The sequence below is a fragment of the Parambassis ranga genome, chromosome 21 (genome assembly GCF_900634625.1).
Source record: "Parambassis ranga chromosome 21, fParRan2.1, whole genome shotgun sequence".
NCBI lineage: Eukaryota > Metazoa > Chordata > Actinopteri > Ambassidae > Parambassis > Parambassis ranga.
Genome location: NC_041041.1, coordinates 5215925 through 5240017, shown reverse-complemented (window position 1 = coordinate 5240017; position 24093 = coordinate 5215925). Strand labels below are relative to the sequence as shown.

The window sequence follows — 24093 nt, the reverse complement described above, 5'->3', positions numbered from 1 at the left end:
AAGCATATTGGCAGAAAAATACAAATACATTAGAGTTTCTGAGAGTAGAACTAGAAGTGTCTTGTTTGTGTGAATAACTACTAAGACAGTAGATAATATCATGGCACAAAAGCTTGGCTCAGATGGGAGAAGTGTAGGTTTTAACTTGTGATTAATGTCGGGAGTGTGTTTTAACAAAAAAAAAACATATTTTCAAAACCTGACTATTAAATCTAACCCTTTAATGTACACTGACACAATGACACTTTATTAGAGAAACGTGGTTCTCAATGCAACCAACAGCTATGGCTGTGGTGGATGGTTGTGAGACATCAAAGAGACACAAGCCCCCCCAAACATACACACACACTTTCCTTCAGAGTATTTATATACATTCTGATGCACCACCCAGATTAGCACTAGATGACATTCTAGATACAATTGGTTGTCAGTAAGAACTGACAGTAAACTAACAACCAAAGGGTTAGCTGCAACGACACAAAAGCCAACTGTCAAGGCCACCTGTCGCCACAGATTTCTAAACCGTATGTAAAGCCTGTCAAAGCTCTGCTGGTCTTTTAACTACGGGTGTAACAATGTGGGTATGCATCCCTAACATTTAAAGCCTGCACACTGCCAATAACAGCCCGGTGAAAACACGCATGTGGAAACATGTTCAGAAACTGGTGGCAAAATTGGTATTTATAAAAAAAAAAAAAAAAAAAAAAAAAGGTAAAATTATTATTATTATGTATATGGACTGTAAATTAATGGATGTGCCACTTTTTTGATCAGCAAAATGTTTTGCAATTATAATAATATTTTTAAATAATTTTTAAATTTAATTGCAATAGGTTAAAATAGGAGTGAAACACTTTGTCAAAAAAAAAATTAAATAAAAGCTGAAATAACTTAATAACTTAAAGGTAGGGTAGAAGATTTCATTCTGATGCACTTTTTGTTGAATTAGTGTAACTTCTCTTTACGATACGATAGCAACCAATTAGTTCGGCAGGTTCACATTAAAACGAAGAATATGAATCATCTGTGGAAGCTATAAAACGCTAAAAACATCAGCCAATCCTCCAGGACGACCCTGCGCGGAGTATTGCCTGGTTGTCACTCTCTTCCTGCTCTGCACGCACCAGAGAGGTACGTGCATGATGGTCGAAGTCACAGACCGCAGCTCGTCTTCAGGTAATGCGCGTCAATGTGATTGGGAGGCGTGGCTTCAGCGTGAGGCCCGAGAGAAAGGGGCGTGTGTTTACTTTCTAAATCTGGCTGACTCTCACTGAGTTTTCAAAATCTCCTACCCTACCTTTAAATGTCTCCCCTCATAACAATGTCTCACTCAATCTTGGCTTTCAACAAGCTGTTGTACTTCCTGTTTCATGTCATGTCCAACTAACCCTTTCCTGAAAAACACTAGACTTGTGCTCTGACTTCTGCATGAAGCATGCATTTAAATACCACAGGTTCCTTTTACATAATTTCACCTGAACCGGAACAGAACTCCAAACAACCTCTGTGAATATAAATAAAGACAACAATGAGACATTTATCACAATAAGTAGGATTTAAATAGACTACAACAAAAGAAACATGGAGGAGGAAACAGCGTTTATGAGCAGTATAAAAAAGTAAAAGTTAATGTTTTAAGGGCCCCGACAGAAGAGTTCAGTACATCTCATTTGAGTTTTCATAGCTTCAAGCACACTTCAGGGAGAAATCAATCCTTCACACAAATCATGGCATGCACCTCCCTCACTCAGGGGGAAAAACTCCGCACAAATAATACTTTCACACAACACCACCGCCCCTTGGTAGATGTGAGCAAATCATCAGCTGCCGGTATGTATGGATTGAATCATAACGGACTGAAAATGCCGTGACTATAGACTAGAGTTATGCTTAGATCTCTACCAGACATCAAATGCTTTGGACATCCATCACTCAGCCACTACATGACATTTACAGCCACTGATGTGTTCGCTCCTTTGACTTTGCTTTGGCACTATGAACAAGGATTTCCACCAATATGCAGATACGGTGAACAAATAGAATTACAGGTACTCTAAGACATTTTAAAAACAATAAATACTAATTAATACTTCAAAAATACAATTCATAACTAAATAAATTTATTCAAACAAACTTGATTTCAAGATTTGACAACTAATCTGTCAAGTCATGTTTGAAGGTACTGACAAGAATTTCTAAAATAAATGTACTAAAATAAGGTACTCTGGGATACTCTGTGCAAATTGTTACTTTTGTCAAGAACGGTTTTTCCATTGGAACATGTTATTTTCTTGGAAAGTAATTTTCAAGCAACAATCACACACAGAAATCCTATAAACTGAATTTATAGGATGGGATTTATAAACCTCACTGATTCAAAAAAAGTCCAGCACATGAAAATACTCTGCAGTCTCAAAGTCACCAATGATTCAGATGCCCTTTCAAATAGTTTTAAGAGTTTCCATTTTGTACTTCAGAATCAGAATTGTAACTATTAACTTTATTTCAGCCTTTTTAAATATATTTCTTCATTCGAATAGACTCTTTTACCACAATAGGTTTAAATTTATCTCACAGTATTTTACAGTAAAACCTTTACATGCCGTGCAGTGCCTATACTGAAACTCTAAATTTAGATAATTGTTGGTTTATGAGGGGAAAAAAAATATCTTTTACTTTGGTTGTTTAATCACAGCGCTGTTTTATTGCTCTATTGTTTTGTGAAAGAGGCAGGAGGTCTGCTGCAAACAGCTTTTAATCGAGTCCGAGCCACAAAAACTTTTTTTTTTTGCTCCAGCTAAAAAAATAAATGAATATAAAAACATCTCTGTACTGTAACATTTGGAAGCCTGATAGACAGCACTGGTTAGGCTCTGCCTTCAAATGAGGGGCTGTGTGAATTTGCAACCCTGTCAGTGGACTCTGTTGTATTTAGTCTGATAATAAACCTGGGAGAGACAGAGGTGGAGGAGCTCGGAGCTCTGCCAGGGCATGATAACACCTTGCCAATTCAACACACATGTGCTGCGGCGTGCTGGGCTGCAGCCTCGGGGCAGAGCCTCAACCAGCATGTGGAAGAGGTTTTCCACTCAGCTGAACGTCCAGTACCTCCAATACGATGGCCTCGGAGCCAAATCTAACTCTGTGGTATTAGGCATCCAGGCCAGCTGTGGATTAACACAATTTGCACCTCCTCTCAGTGCAGGTAACACCCACACCTCCCTGCGGGGGTCAGACTCGTCAGATTTGGCCCATGGCTTCACCTTCGGAGTCTTTTGTGTCAGAGCCAAAATCATAAAAAAATATATACATATATCAACTCAGAGATGGGCTATACACAGAAAGACAGAAACCTCTCAGGAAGCCAGGTTTTGTTACCAAAGATATTACATTTACAAAGGGTAAATTCAATTCAAACACCATAATGCAATAATAGTGAGAGAATCTAATTTAACATCGCTGCACCCCACTGCTGTTTCAAAATGCTTGAACAACTTCTCGAGGCATTTTGTTTCACTCCTGAGTGAGCTGAGACACTCTGGCATTCATACTGCTTTCTCTCACATCCTGCCATTGATCTATCATTTACAGAACGGCACCTAACATAACAACATAACAATATATCAATATATCAAAGGTTGGGACATCTGTATTTTATATGTAAGGATACTTAAAACACCTGTCAAACTCTGTACACCATTTGACAAGTGTGACAGTTCCAAGAGGACTCCCATAGCATCTTTTTTTTGTTTATCCTGTAGGGTTGGGATCACATTACGGCCTGATTTGTAAAATAGTGGTCTGTACAATAGGGAATTAGGGCCACATGTAAAAATAAATGTATAAATCAAAATACAAAGTCAAAGGGTGTAATATTCACTTTACGAGAAAAACTTGCAATGAGGTAATGCAAAGTAATGAAATTGTATACCTTTGTAATCCAATTTTATTTCTTGTGAATGTGAGTTTTTTAAGTAGCATATGGCTCAAATATGCAATCGTACATCTGTGGCTTTATAGTGTTGTCAAAATAAAAGCTGGCTTTTAACTATTTTAGATAACATGTGCATTGAAGACTAGGTAACTAAACTGTCATTTATTTTATATACTTTAGAAAATAACGTATCTTACACACACACACAAAGTCAGATAATGATTGACCAACTAATAAAACATGCACACAAATATTTTAATAAATATTACACACAGAAAAGTAGGGGCCAAAGTGACAATACAGGAGGAGTAGGGAACAAGTAGGGAGAGAAAAGAGAGAGAGAGAGACACAGGATGAAAGAAGGAAATGATTTAGTGATGAAAAATAGACATGAAGATAAGAAGGATTTGGAGAAGGAATGGAAGGAGAGAGAGGTAGAGGAACAGAGGATGGATGGATAAATGGGGAGCACAAGTCAAAGAGAAAAGAAAATGGAGTAAAAGAAGGATGGAACAAATAAAAAAAGTAGGGAAAGAAAGAACTAAGGCAGACAGAACAGAAGGAAAACAACAAGTGCCTACAAACGAATGACCTGAGCAAGCTTTTGGTGATTTTTGGCACAAAGAGAGGCCTGGAACCAGAGTGCTGACTAGAGGCTTAGCTGATGTTGAGCCATTCGGGGCGGAGCGTCACACTGTGAGGGAGGGTGAGGGAGGGGCTGGAGGGAGGGAGGGGAAGATAGGATTGGTGATGAGGGGGCTGGACTGCCCTCTGACACGACCCTGTCACATGAGAGGGGAGCCAACCCGTACTGTAGGCCTACCAAACAGCTCAGTTTAAGGTAAGACAGATTTTATCCATTATATTTATTTACACTGTCTGCACTTTACAGGATTCTGCTTTTTTTAGCTGTTTACCTTTCACCCAAATAAACACTCTGTGTGTTTATGCACAGGATTAATGAGTAATAGCAACAAGGTGGCAAGGTGTCTTAGGATCTGTTGGTGGTGGGCAGCACTGCTAACCACTGAAACATACAGTAAGCAGGACTGTTGTAGTGTAAACACATCAAAACAGAATCTGGTTATATCTTAAGCCTGTTTAACACTGTAGACCAACTCCCAAACACCAGGTATTCTAGAAATCCACCTGGACAATGTGCTCTCAGCAGCCATTCAGAAGGTCAAAATGACTGGCACCTTTCACAGCCTGCCCATGACAGAGACACATTCATTACATACGCACGTACACACACGTACATGCGCTTACGTAACACACACACATACTGCCACAAAAAAACAAGGCTACAGTAAAGAAAAAAAGGATTATGGTAATAATAATTCAAAGCCAGTACAGCCTGGTGGGAACAAAACTGTACAAAAATATGTAGATTTTATATGTAGATCTGCCAATTTTATACAAAAACATAGGAAAGTTGTGTTCATTATATATGTATATATATATATATATATATATATATATATACATATATATACATAATTGATCTCAAACACATTCTAGTTTAACTGAACTCAAAAAAACATGTTTGTACGGTGCAACATTGTATGGTGTTACATCAGAATATTTCTCTACCCTGAGTGTATGTAGTGTCTGACACACACACACCCACAGGCATTAACTGAGAGTCTGCCTGTGTTTACCTGCTGTACAGATGTTGAATGGAGCATCGCATATGGACTTTGCTCCAGTATTGCACTGCCCTCAAGTGTTCATAGTTGAAAATTATTATCGAACAGATAAGTGACTGCAAACCCACATGTACTAAAGGATAAATAGTTAATTTAGAAAACACAAAGATCTTAGTCTACATACAAATAAGAAGTCCAGCTGATGAATTAACTGACACTTTGTTTGCCTTTCTTTGTTGTTTAAAATGATAAATTACTGGCTGTATTACTATTAGAAGCCGTTGGAAGTATAAATGTAATTGTTAGTAGTTGTAGCAATAGGTTCAGCACAATTAAAAGGTTGAAAATAGCCCTGTGATTATTTATTAAAGCCAATCAAGATCGAATAGAGTGCAGTAGTAGTAGTATTTGTTACAGCAGTGGTGGTCATTTTAAATTCATGAATGAGTAGCACTTCAGTGGCAGCAGCTACTAGTACCTTCAGAATTGATATTTGTGGTCGTAGTACTATGAAGTGTAATAATAATATGAAGATTGTATTCTTATTAATATGTCAAGTAGCAGTATTTGGCACCATCATTATTGTGGTAGCCGAAAATTTGACATTTGCAGCCACAGTAACAGCAGAAATTGTCGTAGAGTCTTTTACAGTACAGCAGCACAGTATGAGCATTGTTTGTAACTGTAGTAACCCCAAGGGCTCTTTTGTTTTGGTTGTGGACTGTTCACAGGTTATGAGTCTTTCAGAAGAGAAGACGTTCTGCTGAGAGAGAATGAGCATTTGTAATCGGTGAGTAAACTGGAGGGAACAACTGAACTGAAAACTGACTCATCTGCTCTCAGTGTGGTGACTCCAAACCTTTACTAACCTTTGTAAAGTGTTTGTAAAGTGGAAAGGAAATACGGTTTCACTTCTCTTAACTATTTCACTATTTGTATTTTAATATTGTCTCAATATTGTTTAAGTGACCACTTCAATATAATCATTGATAATAGTTGTATTAGAGCCGGAGACTATACTTGCAATTTCTTTGTTTGTTTGTTTTACTTTTGTTTCCAACCCCACAACTAAAGCTAATTATTATTGCTGGATTTATAACAAATGTTTTGTTTATTGTTACTTGGGTCCATTGCAATGCTTTTGCAGGTGTTTTTTTTTTAACAAATGCCTCAACCAAACACTTATTAGCAGTCATTACAAGGAACAACATGTCAGGAAAAAATCATTGTACTTACCTCTTTGCGATGGCAGAACTAACAGATGGGCATGAGTTGTTTTGGCACTTCCTGTGGATCACAATAAATTGTCATGCTGTTATTAGCCTGTTGATGTTAGCAACCTAGCATGAATTTCCGCGTGATTTTGCATTTGACTAGTGTGAAGTTTAATACCTGCGCTGAAGCTTCACTTCAGAAATTACGAAGCTCTTGGAAATCTGTGTATCTAATAAACTTCGTGGAATTATAGAAAAACCTGAAAATTAACTTTTAAACCTCTCATTAACATATTGGTGACTATACAGCATTGATGCTAACCTGCCGCTACGATTGGAAGGAGCCAAATACCCTAAAAAACGGGGGGTGTCAGTGTGTACATGTTGGACTTAAATACGAATATAAGCTATAGAAATTAATATAAACACAGAAAGAAAAAATATTTTATTTCTTTTCTTTACAACTATAACAATATTTACTTAAAATATATACTGTAAACAAATCATTTATAAATGTTAATAATGGTCTGAACCAAGAAAGTCAGGTGCGTCATTACGTTCACATTAATGCTGGCTATGTAAACAATGATGATAACGTTGATTGAATTCTTCAAAAACTGAGACAGCTACGTTGCGTGATTCCATATCAGACAACTGCCGATATTATATTTCTATAGGGGATTTTAGGGGTGAAACCCTCACCTAGCAGATCTAAGTTAGCCATGTCAACAGTTGTAACTAGCCTAGCTGTTAACAGTTTAAGCAAGCTTGCATTAATGGAATAGACATGAGGAACAGCCAGCCCTCGTGAAAGTAAGTAAACGTTGTATAGCTGTAATTGGTAGTGGTTAGTAGAACGTTTCTGTGTCAAACTAGCCTAGATTTAGCCTATAAAAACTAGCCGCGCTAGCTTAAAAAAGGGCTGATCCTTTAACGATTTGTCTCCCATTAGCATGTTGTGAACTCACCTGTATACCGCGTTTTCAGTGTGAGCCATTGCCGAATTGTTGACACGGATAGTCCTATCTTTTGTAGGAGGTGGAAGTATTTGTAGATCCAACGCCAGAAACGCTGCTTTGTAAAGTCACTAACAACATGGGGTTGTGGTTGGCACCACATTCAAACAATAATGCTTTTTGTATGAAGATTTTTTTATGAATTTATTCCCAGATTATTTATCCATATTATGTGTGTAGTGCACATTTTATTCCCTATAAACATGTGTTTACATATCACATTTTTTGTGTATATGTATGTATATACATATGTACCCTATAGTCCGAACTAAACATGTATGTTGCATGTGGACTGCAGAGCGCTGTGTCCACTGCCTCTTGTACTCACTATAGCTGGAGTCACCATCAGCACATTTCCAGCCTGTGTAAACACAATAAAAGCAGGGGTCGGCCCTAGGTCACATACATTGTCAGTGGTTTTAAATAGTGGCTCTATGAAAGTTTGATTCTGATTGATACAAAAGCAACACTGAGGGCACAAGGAGGAAAAACTACACGTAAAACGATGTCAAAGTGCAGAAGCTTGTCTGATGAGTCGTTGGTTAATTTGTGCTGCTTCTGCTGATAGGAGAGGAGTTTCAGTTTGAGCAGTGATGTCGTAACATGTGTTCCGTGCATCATGGAGGTCATTTAAGAGTGAAGGATTTTTGTTTGTAAAATATCAATCGTTTGTGGTAAGTCTTACAGCATGGTGCATGCTGAGTTGTATTTCATTACAAGCTTGTGTGGTGTTGTGTTTTTTTTTTGCCTGCAGCTCTTTGTCTCACATGCAATGCATCAAGTTGCTGATCAAACTGGAAGGGCAGAAAATTTGGTTGACTGGTTGTGCTAAAGACTGCAGATAAATAAAAACGTTTAACAAAGTTTAGAGTTTAGAGTTTTGAAGCCTGTATACCTACTTGTTTTTCTGGTATTTTATTGCACATATAAAATATCAACAAGCATTATTCTAAAACTTAATGAATCCTTCTCCCATGCAGAGAGGGGGGTCGTTGTGCAGAGATGGCTATGGTATGCCTGACAGACTTTGAGGAGTATGCAAAGGAGCATCTCTCGAAGGCCACCTGGGATTATTATGCAGCTGGAGCAGACGAATGCTGCACCAGAGATGACAATCTACTGGCTTACAAAAGGTACAGTAGGAAAAAAAAAAAGTTCACCTGCACCTTCAAGAACTTTATGTGTACGCAGTTTGGTAGTCCGGGTCATTTAACAAATAGACAGCATTAAATCCACTTATATTAACTGGATCTTTTATGTGGAAATAGCCGAACTGCAGATCATTCGAGGACACAAGCCTGTTTTTGTGGACTATGGACTCCTGTGCCTGATTTCTGTATATGCAGTACCACATGTGTTGCTGTGATGCCTTGTTATAATCACTAACAGGCAGTTAGGGATTTTAACACTGTTCCTCCAACCCTCTGTAGTGTCTAAGAACATGTTTTGAATGCTGCGTTACCACTGGGAGAAATATGCAGGGTCGTGATTTTTTTTATTTTGTCAGGGCTTTTCCTCCTGTGTCTCTTTGTGCATTCCTCTCAGCTTTCCTAATGTCTCTATAAAGACTGATGGACTGCATTCTGTCATGTCGATGCTTCCATACATGTTTTTGCTATATAACAAACCTGGTGGGATTTGTTTACTGATGTTTTTGGTCCAGGGCTCATCATTCTTGGTTGGGTTGTGTCTGGGACAAGGAGATCACAGTAATAGCTTTGAGAAAACAGAACACCAGAGTGTTTCTGTCTCTTCACTTAGAAAGAAAGATGTTGTGCTTTTATGCATTTTAAAGCAGTAAAGTTCTAGATGGCCACAGGAGTCCTGGAAAAGGCTTATACTGACTTACCATTGTCTTTTTTACTTAACTGTTTTTACGCTTAACTGTGTCCATGAGAACTATATATACTATATATTATTAGTCAGGCGTATTGCATCACACTGCTATGCATTGTACTGCATTGCTTTAGTTGTGATGTTGTTTATGATCAGGATCCGACTGAGGCCTCGTATCCTGCGGGATGTTTCAGTGAGCGACACACGGACCACAGTGCAGGGGACAGAAATCAGCTTCCCTGTTGGCATCGCACCGACTGCCTTTCACTGTCTGGCCTGGCATGAAGGCGAGGTGGCCACAGCTCGGGGTGAGGACCGTGTGTCTTTTTTTTTTTTAGGTTTTTAGGCATTAAGCTAGTTTTGGCTAATAAAACCAAAAAAAAGTAAAGTAAACATCATAACAAATGTATCCAGATTTTAATTTTTGGAAATAAATAATCCAGTAACAATTGTAGTATCAATAGTTGACACTAGATGGGAGTATATAACATTGCAATAGTTTTGTGTGCTGGAGCTTGTGATTGCTGCCTATTATATAAGCAGAGTGATTACAGACAGTAAGCCTTTCATGCCTACATGCAAATTTTACTTTTAAATGACTGCAGTAATCATTTCTTAACTTCCTTCACACAGCCACCGAGGCGCTCAACACCTGCTACATCACCAGCACATACTCCACCTGCTCGGTGGAGGAGATTGCAGCGGCAGCACCAAACGGTTACCGCTGGTTCCAGCTGTATGTGTACAGAGACAGAAAGCTGTCAGAGCAGATTGTGCACAGGGTAGAGGGGCTTGGCTACAAGGCCCTGGTCCTCACCGTCGACGTCCCATACACAGGTAAACGCCGTGACGATATCCGCAACCAGTTCAAGCTGCCACCACACCTCAAGGTCAAGAACTTTGATGGAGTATTCCAGGTAATCATTCATTTTCTTTGCACTGTAGATGTCAGATGAAAGGTCAAAGGTCATAATACATTATCAGTAATAGCACAAGAACAAGTTATGATTATTATATGTGTACCATTAAGCAGGAGACTGCAGGCGCAGAGGAGTATGGGATACCGGCCAACACCTTGGACCCCTCCATCAGCTGGAAGGACGTCTACTGGCTGCAGTCCATCACTCGCCTCCCTGTTATCATCAAGGGCATCCTGACCAAGGAGGACGCCGAGCTGGCTGTGGAGCACGGAGTCTCGGGCATCATTGTGTCAAACCATGGGGGGAGACAGTTGGACGGAGGCCCGGCCTCGGTAAACACTAGTTTTTTTTTGTTATCATTTAAGCAAAGCTCCCTGCCTATCTGGTATTCTTGGCACTCTGTCATTAAACTCTTAAAACATTTCAAATATTCAGAAGGGACATCCTGTGTTAACCAGTAACATAGATGTAATATTGTCATTCAGTGTTATGTTGTCATTGTTGTATCTTCTCCTCTGCTGCTGACAGATTGATGCACTGTCAGAGATCGTGGACACTGTGCAGGGCAGGATTGAGGTTTATCTTGATGGAGGAATCAGGACAGGAAGTGATGTGCTGAAAGCGCTGGCTTTGGGAGCAAAGTGTGTCTTCATTGGACGTCCAGCCGTGTGGGGCTTAGCATACAAGGTACAAGCATCACTGTTCTCTGTGTGTCTGATTAGAACAGCATACTGAGGTGTTTCCTTTTCATTCTAGATATTATTACAGGTTTTCTGTTTCCAGTTTCCTTTCATGTTAGGTTCATTTGGCTCTCCTTTTAAACAGCTAAACGACATTTCAAGCTGCTTTATGAAATGTTTATATTGTGTCTGCAATTTATATTTTATTATTTCTTTGTTGGTTGCTTTGTTTTTTATAATGTTTATGTCCTGTTTGATATTTCAGGGTGAGGAAGGACTAAGAGAAGTACTGCAAATCTTAAACGATGAGTTCCGTCTGTCCATGGCTTTATCAGGTGAGTCCGAGCTTAAATCACTAAAAGTGATGCTAATATATTCACCTACAAAAAACTACAACAATACTGAGTCTTAATTTAATGTTTCATCTTATCCAGGATGCAGGAATGTTGCTGAAATCAACAGGAACCTCATTCAGTTTTCCAAACTCTAACCTTCCAGCAGAGGGCAGCCCTGAGGATGATGCTGGTATTCACTAAAGAGGACTCACTACTGAACCCGACTTTAGTGTTGAAGAATAGATTTTATCATGACAAAATATTTACCTCAGAGCTCGTCATGTGCTTATCATGCCAGGAAATCATCGTTTGATGCATCCATACAAGTGTTTTTGATTTTGCGTTGGAAGGGATGGAGGCAGCATCAAATTTTATATATTTTTTTTTATTGTAATAAATGCATCAGAAAATGACACACTGTACACTACGGTTTGAGATGCTGCCAGTGATTGCAGTTCAATAAAGAGAGGTGACAATGATCTTTTGTTCTTTTCTCAAATGTATTAATATCAGGAGGTAGATGAGTCTAAACCTATTCAGACATTCAACAGTCTGACCTGATTAAAATTAAACATAACCAATGTAACAGGAACTGATCATAAAGATCAACGAAAACTAAACAAATTGAAAGCTATCAGCTCTTAGCTTGGTTTCTGGTTGCACCTCCAGCTTGCAGAAGACAGCACAACAAGGACTTTATGCCAGCTGCTGGACAAGAGACTTTTAAATGAAGGTGCTCACACAGAGTGTAGCACTTCTGTAGAAGGACTTCCTGCCCTTCTAGATGCTGGTTGGACTCTAAACTGTAGCTGAAACAGTGTACACTGATCAGGTTGGTATTGTTAAAAATATACTTGCATCTAGCAGCTTCAAAGGTCAGAAGATAAGTTGCACTCTGTTTTTCATTCTTTCAGATTCACAGCAGCACGTGAAAAAACATTTATTATATTTCAGGACTGTGTTTGTACCTGTTTGATTAATGCAAACTGCTTGTGAAACTTTTTAACTAACAGGGTCACAAAGTGTGACACTGAGGGGTGGAGAGCATCAAGATGTGGAAAGACGCTGTGAGAAAGAGAAGTAGCACAGGAAGTGACTGAGGTCTCGGTTGAGCTAAAGAAACGGTGATGCTCGCTCAGACGCTTTCAACTCTACAACCCGCTGGCGCCGTGCAGAGCAGACATTTTCTGCTCAGTCTTCCTCTCAGGGTTCTGCTCAGTTAGACTTCCAGGCTGGAGGGAGGCCTGGGATCCAGTCTGCTGCGGAAGATTTCTTCCAGGTAGGTCACACAAAGGTGTCCCGATTTATACCTTTTTTTTTTTGATTGCACATGGTTCTGTTTTAGCTGGAAGGTAAAACACTAAAGTTCTGCGTCACCTTATCGCACTTGTCAGTTGAGGAAGTGTCTTTACAACATGCTGTATGTCACAAAGTTTTATGCAAGAGGCAACTTGTACCAACAACTGTCAGTAATACAAATAATGATGTCTTTTTAAATGAACACAGATTCTGTACAGAACATTTGCTCTTATGTAATATAACATCTTCTGTAAAATTATTTACATATTTGAAATAAATTAACTTCTTACTTTTTTATATTGTTGTATCATGAATGTTGGTTTCCTGCTGCCTACAGTCGTCTAAACCCAGGAGTCACAAATACAATGCAAACATGTGGCAGCAGCAACATTTCACTCTGTTTACCCACAGCCTGAAATAATACATGCAAATGTGTGAAAAATATGTAAACAATAAATCAGCACAGCTAAAATGTTTTACTGACAATAACTACAAGCTCACATGTCACTGATCAGAAACTGTGGCATGAATAAAACACAGGTGAGAGTTGGAACCATCTTCCGAGCAGCGAGGCCACATCAAAAACACAGAATTTATCACAGAGTTTGATTTACGCTGGAAAAAAGGAGAAACTTCGAAACCTCAAATAGTGTACAAGGTATAGCCTGAAAACTGATTCTGCACACATAAAGTCTTCTTTTTTGTCCCTGCAGGAGGTCTCTCAGGCGCAGCAACAGCCCCCAGCCCCAAGAGGCCAATAACATGGGGTAAAGGAGAAACATTTTCCACCTTTATTTCAATATGTGTGTGATAGCTCAGGCTGAATTGGATAAGGCACTATATTTTTGTTTATTGAGGCATCCACCATAGTTAATCCAATGTTTCAAATCAGAGGAGCTTTAAATCAGACTTCTGGGTTTTGTTTCTGCCAAATAAACTAAGGAATGTCCATAGCTCTGGAGGAACTGCTAAGAGACAAAACTACACTTTGAAACCTCAAAGACAGTTACTGAAACTTCCAAAGTAAAGCCTGGTTTACACAATTCTGTAATGCCAGGTTCCACTGAGCATCACTTCACAGAATTACACCGTAAAGCTCAATACACTTTGACTGATCCCCTGCAGAGGAAATGGAGACGACAGCGGCCCGGGTCGGCTGAGCCGCCGACTGTCTCGGCTGGGAAGCAGGAATCAGTCCAGGGATGCTCCAAGGCCACCCGCTCAGCCCGAGAGACCTCCAGCTCCGCAACAAGGTACGTGTGCCCAATCATGTCAGCAGCCAGCACAACGATAGGTTTGTTACTAGAACACTAGTAACTAGTATCCTGTTGTTTTGTGTTTGCCACTTTAGATGAGAGGCCTCCACCTGCCCCTGCTCCGCTTCCTCCTCCAGCACCGGCTCCTGCTCCGCTCCATCTGCCCATGGATGTGCCACCTAAACGTCCGGACAACCCAAAGCCAAAGCTTCCTCCTCGGCCGCTGTCCAAGGTGTTCAGCAGCGCCATCCATGGAGCAGCTGTGTTGCAGGTATACATGGCCCACGGTTATACATTTATTTTAGGGTACATACATGCAAATAACTTTTACAATTCTAATTTAAGGCAACATTTCTCATGTTTTCCCCTAAAGGGCTTTGACGCTTTTCGGGCAGACGAGACTCTCTGTGACGTTGTCTTGGTTCCTGGTGACAGCAAGGAAAGGTTTCCGGTCCACAGAGTCATCATGGCTTCATCCAGCGACTACTTCAAGGCGATGTTCACAGGTTAGTGGCCTGTCCAGTTTATTTAAATCATTTTTACCTGCTGACAAATGTAAGGAATACCAACATATATATTGTTTTACTGTGCCAAAGTTTTACTTTCATATAAACATTTGCTAGTAAAAAAAGAGGAAGTGACCTCCTGACTCACTTCTGTTTGAATGTCATTGTAGTTTTACAGGAAATATTGAACTTCCTGAATAATGATCATTTGTGCATGCTTGAGCTTCTACACTCTCAGCTGTGTCTTTGTGCAGTGCTGACCGTGCACTTTGTCACACCTGCTCATGATAAAGCTTCTGAAACTATGCAAATTCACACCCTCACCTTGTCTTTGTCTCTTTTCATTGCAGGCGGCATGAGGGAGCAGGAGATGAGAGAGATCAAGCTGCACGGGGTCACTAGAATGGGCTTAAAGAACATTATAGACTTCATTTACACATCCAAAGTCAACCTCGACATGGGTAATCTCCAGGACACGCTGGAGGCTGCAAACTTCCTGCAAGTCATGCCCGTCCTGAGCTTCTGCAACCAGCTGCTGAGCAGCGAGGTGAGTGGAGGAGGGGCTTCATTTCACTTTAAGGTCACACACTCAAAGTTGAATCGATTATGTTCGGGGTGTATTTTGAGGCCGAGCTCATTAAAATGTCTCTCTGAGTCCTTCTCTGCCCTTCTCACCCACACTTTCTCTGTCAGAGAATGGAAGTTAGTTAGTCAGTGGGCCTTTAGGAGTGATTATAAAACACCCTGACAGAAAGCAGGTCAATAAATGGATAGATGGATGGATAATTACACTACACTAGTTATAACACACCTTCACTCATTACTTATTAACAGGATAAAATGATCAAGTGGTGATATTTTACATCTGTATATGTCACTCTGGGTGACAGATATGAAGGTAAACTACAGCTGGACTCGGTGGTGGTGGTGGACAGAGGCAGTCATTTCAGTGTTATTACCTGTGTTGTTATCCTTCATAGATCACTATTGATAACTGTGTGGAAGTTGAACGCATCGCTACAGACCTGCTTCTGGAGGATGTTCTGCTCAACATAGGTGAGTCAAACGAAACTGATCAGTCTTTGTGATGTCTGTGACATCATCAAACCAAACATGCATCCATTATCTGTAGGAGCTGTTTTTATTGATCTTTATCTGTGCTCCAGGTGAGTTTGTAGGCCAGAACCTCTCAGAGTTGGTGGAGTGTGGTCGCTACCTGCAGCTCTCTGAGACCAGCATAGCCAACGCCCTGGCCAGCAACTCGCTGAAAGGTTTCTCTGAGTTGGAACTCTACCACATCGCCAGAGGATGGCTGGACCATGACCCCCCACACCGCCGCTCCTCCGTTTATGCCTTGATGCGCCACATTCGTTTCCCTCTGATGAGTCCCGGTGAGCTGATTCAGATCTCCCAGGATGACCAGGAGGGAGGTGACTCCATGATGCGCTCTGAGACAGCCTGCGTGAACCTGCTGCTAGAGGCCAGCAACTACCAGATGATGCCGTACATGCAGCCAGCCCTGCAGACGGAGAGGACGCAGATACGGTCAGATGACACTCACATCCTGGCACTGGGTGGAGTGATGAGGCAGCAGCTGGTTGTGAGTCGGGAGCTGAGGCTGTATGATGAGAATACAGGGCACTGGAGGGCCCTGAAGCCCATGGAGGTGCCACGCTATCAGCACGGTGTGGCTCTCCTTGGTGGCTTCCTCTTTATTGTTGGAGGTGAGAGCAGCACACAGTTCACTCTCATAATCCACATCATGCAGTAGGTCAAGTCCTCTGATTCTGATTGTCTTCTCAGGTCAGAGTACCTATGACACAAAAGGTAAGACTGCTATAGACAGCGCCTACCGCTACGACCCTCGCTTTGACAAGTGGCTTCAGATCGCTTCACTCAATGAGAAGAGGACTTTCTTCCACCTCAGTGCTCTGAAAGGCAAAGTGTACGCAGTTGGAGGAAGGAACGCTTCAGGAGAAATTGGTGAGCTTCTTCTTTTACAAAAGCCTGTTTTAATACTACGATGTTCCTTAAAATTCACTTCACATCCCTCTGTGCTTGTGGTCAGACACCGTGGAGTGCTACGATCTGAAAAAAAATGAGTGGACTTTTGTGACCAATATGGTGGAGCCCCACTATGGACATGCAGGAACTGTTCACGGGAACCTCATGTACATCTCAGGTAAGATGACACATAGTCAGTAGTTCTGTTTGAATTTTTACCTGCCATTATTGGGGCTAATTTGACAGCTGGTCTGATTTATAGAGCTCTTTATATGGAAAATCACCTGGAAAAGCTCAAACATGTAAAGTTGGATGAAAAAAAAGTGTCAGGTGCATCTTTTGATGATATTTTCTTGTCTTATTATGACATTTCTTCAAACATGACCTAATCTGCTCAATTCTGCACTGTTTCAGTACCTCCAAGAGGAAATTTCATGTCACCAAGTCTGGACATTTAAACATGGAGGTCTATAGGATTTGAGACCAAGTGACTATTTAATAGTTTTTACCACTTGTAAAAAAAAAAAAATTCTCACCACAGTAAATGATGCCTGTGACTTATATAACCATCGTCTCATGCGCTGTCACTGTGGTTAGGTTTAGCAAAGGCTGCATGAAATGGCAGAGGTCACTATCATGGTTAGAACCAAACCTGCACGTGTGGTAAAACCAACACCGCTCACAGAGGAGCCAGCTGTAAGTCGACCCAGTTGACAGCAAGTTCTCTGCATGGCCATCCGCGCTAACCGCACTTCCCTTTTCTTATACAGCTGTTACACACATCATGCAGCTTCTCCAGATTTTAGATACAGCACTCAGTTAGTGCAGGTGTGTGCTTAAAGTGTGATCAGATCATTTAAACTGTTCCCCTGTAAAGAAGAACGACTTCACAGCCATGCAGGACCACCAGCTGTTAGCTTTAACTGTTCTGTGATAAGGATCACCTGTTTCACTTGGAGACACGTATCAGGCGCCTCAGCTGACCTGTTTGCAACCACTTCCTGTTGAGCTGCTGCAGCTCTCTCTCAGCTCGCACCGCCGGTTTCTTAGCAACCTTGGACAGGAAAGCAGTTTCTCACATTGAGTGCAGACAGAGATGTGTAGGACTGAGAACCAGGAAGTGGTCCACAGTACTTTGGAAGATCGTTCAAAACCACAGACCTCAGAAGCAACAACATGGTTGTGATACATTATTAACCATGTTTATGTATAATAACTACACATGAATTAATATTACCCTTGAATCAGCTTTTTCCCATTAATACTGGACTATAGGTAGACTTTCATCTGTGAACTGGAAACAAAAGCTTCAGAGAAAGATTGTGATTGCACAGCAGTGGTGGAGTTTATCTGTGTGTTATGGCTAACATGTTAACATGAGGATTCAACACTTCAACACAGGACTAAAATATACACTTTGATTCAGTATTAATGCCTTGATATTGTTACTTTTAAAATTATCTGAGTATTTCCACCTCTGAATATTTTCTTTTCCTACAGGTGGCATCACCCGTGACACCTTCCAGAAGGAGCTTTGGTGTTATGACCCCGTCGCTGACACGTGGAGCCGTCGGGCCGACATGATGGAGCTCCGCGGGCTGCACTGCATGTGCACCGTGGGTGACAAGCTTTACGTCATGGGTGGGAATCACTTCCGAGGCAGCAGCGACTACGACGACGTCCTGGGCTGTGAATACTACAGTCCAGATACAGATCAGTGGACGGTGGTGGCACCAATGCCCAGGGGCCAGAGCGATGTTGGCGTGACGGTGTTTAACGGGCAGATCTACGTGGTGGGAGGGTACTCCTGGAACAGCAGGTGTATGGTTGACATCGTGCAGCGGTACGATCCAGAGGAGGACGTGTGGGACAGGGTGTTCAATGTGCTGGAGCCTCTTGGGGGAATTCGTGCCTGCACAATGACAGTTCATCTACCGGAGGGGTCGGTGGACGAGGCTCAGATACAAGAGTGCCCGCTACCCACAGCCAAGAGCTGATAGCCTCAAACAAAGGGGGATTTCCAGCGCTGACAAAATGTACCTACATACTGTGGCCAAAAGCAGGCAAAACAGGAAACAGTGTGGGCTTCAAACATGGGCTGCATGTGAACGAAAGAGAAGCTAACATTAGCACTTGGTGTCATTTGACGCCAAACACTTTTGCAGGTTCACTTCTTGTCCTTTTATTTGCTATCAGTATACATCTTTCTCTGCTACTTGTGAGAAATTAAACCCCATCCAAAGGCAAATCCAGCTTTTCTTAGAAATGAAAGGAGACTTTACATAAAAAACTTCACGCAATGTAAAACAAGGATAAAGCTGTCATTATTACTAACTGAGTGGACTACACAGAAGAGACTAAGTACCACATTAAAGCATTTTTAATTGATTTCCATAGCAAAGATTTATGAGATGTGACTTCTTTATATAAAAAGTAAATAAGGGAAATTCCTGCTCTTCTGTTAATAAGGCCTGCAACCAACACAGACAGCCACATTCTCACGAGATGCAAGGAAAGAGTCCGGTTTTGTAGCCCCTAGTTTTTGCATGTTCTATTGCAACAGACAAGTGAAACTGTGCCAGAGGTTTATGTGGTTCATACATACATTTTGCATCTAGGCTTCACCACGAGGCCTGAACGCAGGCTGAGACATACATGTTTTGTGTTTTGTATATTTATACTAAACAAAATCAAATTAAATAAAATGTACATAATGATCCGAGGGACCACACTCAGCCTTTTACAGCAAAAGTCCTTCCATGGCTAAAAGCGCATTAACACACACCCACGCACACACACACTTTTGGCATCCGATGTCAGTGAGTGACGATAGAGTCGCCCTTGAAACTTCATCCTTCACCTACAGATAAGACAGCAGACAGCAGTGATGTGAAAAGGAAGAAAAACCCAAAACATTTTGCAGTATGTTTCACCCACACAATAAAAGATGGTACTTTATTTTAATGAATTGTACATGATTACAGCAAACAGCTTAAAAACTTCTGTAACTGAGCAGCAGCTATGAGTGACGATGGTGCATAAGAAAACATGTGTGGCCATGAGGCGGGCAGACGTCACCTTGAAATGTTCTGTTTGGATGATGTGGCCTCGTACCTTCCTCCACAGTGGAAACAAAGTGCTGCAATAATATAACATTTATATTTATATTTGGTTAAAATGTTGCCTCTGACTTTACCACACTCCTCATCTTTTCTTTGCTGAAGCAAGCTTTAAAACATAGAAAGAGAAGATTTAGTGCACGTCCTTAAACTTTTGTGCTTAAATCTGCCTTCAACAATAAAAACTGCTTTTTGTAACAATTCTAAAACCTTTGTAAAAATAAAAATGCATTTAAATGTTGTTTTTCTTTTTTCTTTTTTAAAAGCATTTTGAGATTAAACTCTGAATTCTGAGACTCATTTTTGAAATAACCTTTGATAAAATATAAAATGCACATTTTAACAAGTAACAGCAAACAAAAATAAAATAAATAAAATGGAGGAATTCTATCTGTATCTGTAAAAATGATTTAAAGCTTAACCTTTTTTTACCATTGTTTAATCTACAAAATGCATCATCTTGTATTAACGGGTGTTTTTAGTTAAAATGTTTCACTTCAAAGCACAAAGTTTTAATTAAAAAGTTACCTAAAAATAATTAAAATACTAAATAGTAAAGTCAGTTTACTATGATGTTCATTACATGAACTGAGAGGACAGTCCGATCCTGCCTTGCCCTCCTCTGTCACATAAATAAAAGTCCTGCAACTACCAAACTGTCCTTCACACCCAGATGTTCCAGCCCCTGTTTTGTCTTGCTTCAAACAGCCTCACATGTCACAAACAACCCCCCCTTTTTTCCTGGGAATTTTTTTTTGCTCACAAAAACTGGAGGAGTCGTGGCTGGGAGGGCAGAAGGTGCCGTCGTTCTCCCACAGACAGACCAAAGCCAAACATCCAAGAACACAAAGCTTCTTCTTTTCTTCCATTCTGAGCCACTTCCTTTGAGAATCCTTTTCAAAGAAGAAGAAATAGAAGCACTGAAAAGGACGTTTTTATACTGAGAGTGTAAACCGGCGATGTCTCTCAGAGGTGATGTGTGTGTGGTGACGGGGGCCTGTGGATTCCTGGGAAAGAGGCTGGTGAGGCTGCTGCTGGAGGAGGAGAAAATGGCTGAGATCCGACTGCTGGACAAAGTTGTGGAGCTCCACATATTACAAAGTCTGGAGGGTAAAACATTATCATGAACTATAGTGGTTTAGGAAAGACTGTTTTAAGATTTAAAAATAACTTTTGGGATCTTCTGAATAATTAGGAATAACAGACACAAGAGAAGAATGTAAAGTAATTGTTAATCATTTCCTGTGTGTCAGACTGCAGAGGCGACACGAAGCTGAGTGTGTTTGAAGGTGACATCAGAGACGGCGACTTCCTGAGAAAAGCCTGTCGAGGGGCATCCATCGTCTTCCACATCGCTTCCATCATTGATGTTAACGAATCGGTGGAGTTCAACGAGATTCACGGGGTCAACGTCAAAGGTGCGGCCTGTCCCTCTGACACACATTGCCCACGCTGATTGACACTTCAACTGCTTTCGGTGCTTGCAATACAACCAACTCTTCCACTTATATTAAACACTTTTCACTGATAGTCATCTTCTTTTCTAACGTTGATGCTTTCACTGCTTACTTTATAAACAACGCTTCAACTGCTTTCACTGTCCACAATTCAACCTGTCCTTTTGTTGTTTGACACTTGAACTGCCCACATTAAAACTTACAGAGTATACTTCATACTTACTGACTCCATTCCTTTCAGTGGCTTCAGGCACATTTCATTCAGTATTTTAAGAGACACTTCACATCTCCCGCTGGCATTCTTTCAGCTGACACTTTCACTGCTTACATAACGACACTTGAACTGACAACATCTTTCTGCTCTCCAGCACACTGCAAGCACTTTGCCACAGTACAACTTAAATCACAACTTAATCAACTTAGTTGAGTATTTACTACTGATTTGCATTGATTGACGCTTCAACTGCTTTCACTTCTTGCTTTTCAAACCCAACCCAACTCAGCCACTTCCCTCACATCCAGCGCTCCCTCACTCTTTAAAGTGTCCATCCAGATAAAAAAATAGGTGAATATATCAGCACAAACAAAACAATAAGTTAAAAAAAAGTAAATAAAATCTGTAACTGAAAGTTTCACTATATCTTATGTTATATAATCATATCAAAATATTCTAAAAAGGGGGTATATAACATCTAAACCTTTGCAAAGAGCTTGAATAGTGGCTAACACAATGACTACATGTGGTTTGTTTGGAGCAAACGAAGCAGATACTGGATTCGGAGCACTGTTTTTATTTAACAGTTTTGTCTAGGGACTAAAGTTTCTAGTCCAAAATAAATGAAGTTTGAAGCAGCTCCCGTGCACATGTGATGTGGTCTGCTGGTTGACTGATTACAGTGTGGGCATGTGGGGTCCGTTTTCACAAGTGTCGCCCCAGTCAGATGAACTCTCTGTAAAATGTATTGTTGCATCAAACTGTGGCTGTCACATGGAGAGGAAGTGTGTATTAATTTACTCTCATCGTTGCTTCCTGTTGATCATCTGTCATTTCCTTTCCGAGGTTGGTAACCAACGTCAGCAGACCTCTTGCAGCACAAGGGCTTATTTCACATATGTTGTGATGAAGAGTAGAAATGAAGCCTTTGCAATGTGAAGTTCTAAATCTGTAAACTAGTGATCAGCTGTATGTTCATTGAACGTCTTTGCTTTGCAGGAACGCAGCTGCTCCTGGAGGCTTGTATCCAAGAGAATGTGGTGTCCCTCATCTACACCAGCACCATCGAGGTGATGGGACCAAACCCCAGAGGGGAACCTATAATCAACGGCAATGAGGACACTGTCTATGAGAGCGCATTGAAGTTCACCTACAGCAAAACCAAAAAGGAGGCCGAGGAACGAGCCCTGCAGGCTCACGGAGAGGTGCTCCAAAATGGAGGCCGACTGGCCACCTGCGCCCTCAGGCCCATGTACATCTACGGAGAGGGGTGTCGCTTCCTGCTGGGCCACATGGGCGACGGCATAAGAAACAGAAATGTTCTGTTCCGTATGTCGGCAGCGGAGGCTCATGTGAATCCGGTCTATGTGGGTAACGTAGCCTTTGCTCACCTCCAAGCAGCCCGCAGCCTCAAAGATCCACAAAAAAGAAACACTATCGGAGGAAAGTTCTACTTCATTTCTGACGACACACCGCCTGTCAGTTATTCAGACTTCAATCATATCATGATGTCTCCTCTAGGATTCAGCATTCAGGAGAAACTCCTGCTGCCTCTCAGCCTCCTTTACATCGTCTGTTTCTGCTTGGAGACACTCTGCACGCTGCTCCAGCCGCTCGTACGCTTCGTCCCGCCGCTGAACCGGCAGCTGCTCACCATGTTGAACACGCCGTTTAGCTTCTCCTATCAGAAGGCTAAGAGGGACCTGGGATATGTCCCCAGATACAGCTGGGAGGAGGCACGCAAAAACACTACTGAGTGGCTCGCCTCGCAGCTACCAGTGGAGAGGGAAAAAATAATGATGTACAAATGAGTCATGAGGGGTGGTCGGAGATTAGCACCGCCGCCTCACAGCAAGAACGTTCCTGGTTGAGGCCGACACGTTCTACTCAGTGTTCTCCACATTACAAACGACATGCATGTCGGGTTAATTGGCTGTGAGTGTGAGCATGAATGGTGGTTTGTCTTGTTCTGTAGTATCGGGATGTGCTGTGGATACCAATAAAGGTCTTTGGACACACATTATTTTTCTCACTGTGTTTAACCTTATTTTAAAAAAATCTGAATTTGTGTTCTGTAATCATTGGATGAGTGAAACCAAGGTGATGAATGTAAAGTGGCGTAGTGTAGAGTAGAACGGCATTTTACAGCATTTGAAAACTATACTATAGATCTATAGAAACTATTACTACTGTTATGTAGCTCATTGTTTTAAAACCCCATAAACTTTACACACAGGGCTCCATCCGATCTATTCTGGACTTCAGAAAATACCAATTTTTTTCCAGCAAGAATTAAATCACATTACCACAAATGGACTGCTAAATCCAAACAAAAATACCCTTGACCTGTTTCACAGGATTACTCATGTGTGTGTGTGTGTCTGTTTCTCATGATGTAGGTGACAAACAGTCATGCTGTGGGTACCTGCCTAAAGAAAAAAGAGGATGTGGGTGAAGTTTATGCATCAGCAGGAAGTTTCTGTAACATCCTCAGATGGACTAATGTATTGTGTGTGAGCATTGCATAATAGTCCATTGTGGAACAATCAATCAGCAGATTATTGAATTTCCCAATTGATTTTCCCAGAGTGACCTCTGCTCACATTTCCTGACACTCTTGCTCCCTCTGAAGCTGAAGCTCGCGCACACACACA

The 24093-nt window shown here is 41.1% G+C and overlaps 3 protein-coding genes across 5 annotated transcripts; all 3 read left to right on the top strand.

Moving 5' to 3' along the window:
* Window positions 1-4676: 4676 nt before the first annotated feature.
* Window positions 4677-12068, top strand: hao2 (hydroxyacid oxidase 2 (long chain)). Of its 3 annotated transcripts, none has more exons than XM_028433714.1 (9): window positions 4677-4775; window positions 6315-6373; window positions 8794-8946; window positions 9806-9957; window positions 10283-10566; window positions 10683-10901; window positions 11098-11256; window positions 11515-11584; window positions 11684-12068. In XM_028433714.1, exons 2-9 carry the CDS (start codon window positions 6357-6359, stop codon window positions 11737-11739), a joined length of 1110 nt encoding a protein of 369 aa, XP_028289515.1. In that variant the 5' UTR covers window positions 4677-4775; window positions 6315-6356; the 3' UTR covers window positions 11740-12068. The 3 variants fall into 3 exon arrangements, with proteins under 3 accessions (XP_028289515.1, XP_028289514.1, XP_028289516.1); XM_028433713.1 differs by having other exon boundaries at window positions 10680-10901; XM_028433715.1 differs by lacking the exons at window positions 4677-4775; window positions 6315-6373 and adding an exon at window positions 8355-8487 and having other exon boundaries at window positions 10680-10901.
* A 592-nt stretch (window positions 12069-12660) lies between these two features.
* Window positions 12661-19363, top strand: LOC114453806 (kelch-like protein 9). Its single transcript, XM_028433706.1, has 11 exons — window positions 12661-12863; window positions 13597-13650; window positions 14009-14136; window positions 14235-14410; window positions 14513-14645; window positions 14996-15192; window positions 15626-15701; window positions 15812-16369; window positions 16449-16628; window positions 16714-16827; window positions 18150-19363. Exons 2-11 carry the CDS (start codon window positions 13646-13648, stop codon window positions 18644-18646), a joined length of 2064 nt encoding a protein of 687 aa, XP_028289507.1. The 5' UTR covers window positions 12661-12863; window positions 13597-13645; the 3' UTR covers window positions 18647-19363.
* A 1214-nt stretch (window positions 19364-20577) lies between these two features.
* hsd3b1 (hydroxy-delta-5-steroid dehydrogenase, 3 beta- and steroid delta-isomerase 1) lies at window positions 20578-23318 on the top strand. The gene is made up of 3 exons (XM_028433712.1): window positions 20578-20878; window positions 21022-21186; window positions 22439-23318. The coding sequence occupies exons 1-3, from the start codon at window positions 20728-20730 to the stop codon at window positions 23248-23250; spliced, it is 1128 nt and encodes a 375-aa protein (XP_028289513.1). The 5' UTR covers window positions 20578-20727; the 3' UTR covers window positions 23251-23318.
* The last annotated feature ends 775 nt before the right edge of the window (window positions 23319-24093 follow it).

Coding starts and splice junctions, on each gene's coding strand:
- LOC114453806 (XM_028433706.1), top strand. Junction 16,370..16,448: donor CTTCCTCTTTATTGTTGGAG/GTGAGAGCAGCA, acceptor TTGTCTTCTCAG/GTCAGAGTACCTATGACACA. Junction 16,629..16,713: donor GAACGCTTCAGGAGAAATTG/GTGAGCTTCTTC, acceptor GCTTGTGGTCAG/ACACCGTGGAGTGCTACGAT.
- hao2 (XM_028433713.1), top strand. Junction 9,958..10,282: donor CGAGGTGGCCACAGCTCGGG/GTGAGGACCGTG, acceptor TCCTTCACACAG/CCACCGAGGCGCTCAACACC. Junction 10,902..11,097: donor TGGACGGAGGCCCGGCCTCG/GTAAACACTAGT, acceptor TGCTGCTGACAG/ATTGATGCACTGTCAGAGAT.
- hsd3b1 (XM_028433712.1), top strand. CDS start 20,728: ATGTCTCTCAGAGGTGATGTGTGTGTGGTGACGGGGGCCTGTGGATTC. Junction 20,879..21,021: donor CATATTACAAAGTCTGGAGG/GTAAAACATTAT, acceptor CCTGTGTGTCAG/ACTGCAGAGGCGACACGAAG. Junction 21,187..22,438: donor TCACGGGGTCAACGTCAAAG/GTGCGGCCTGTC, acceptor TTTGCTTTGCAG/GAACGCAGCTGCTCCTGGAG.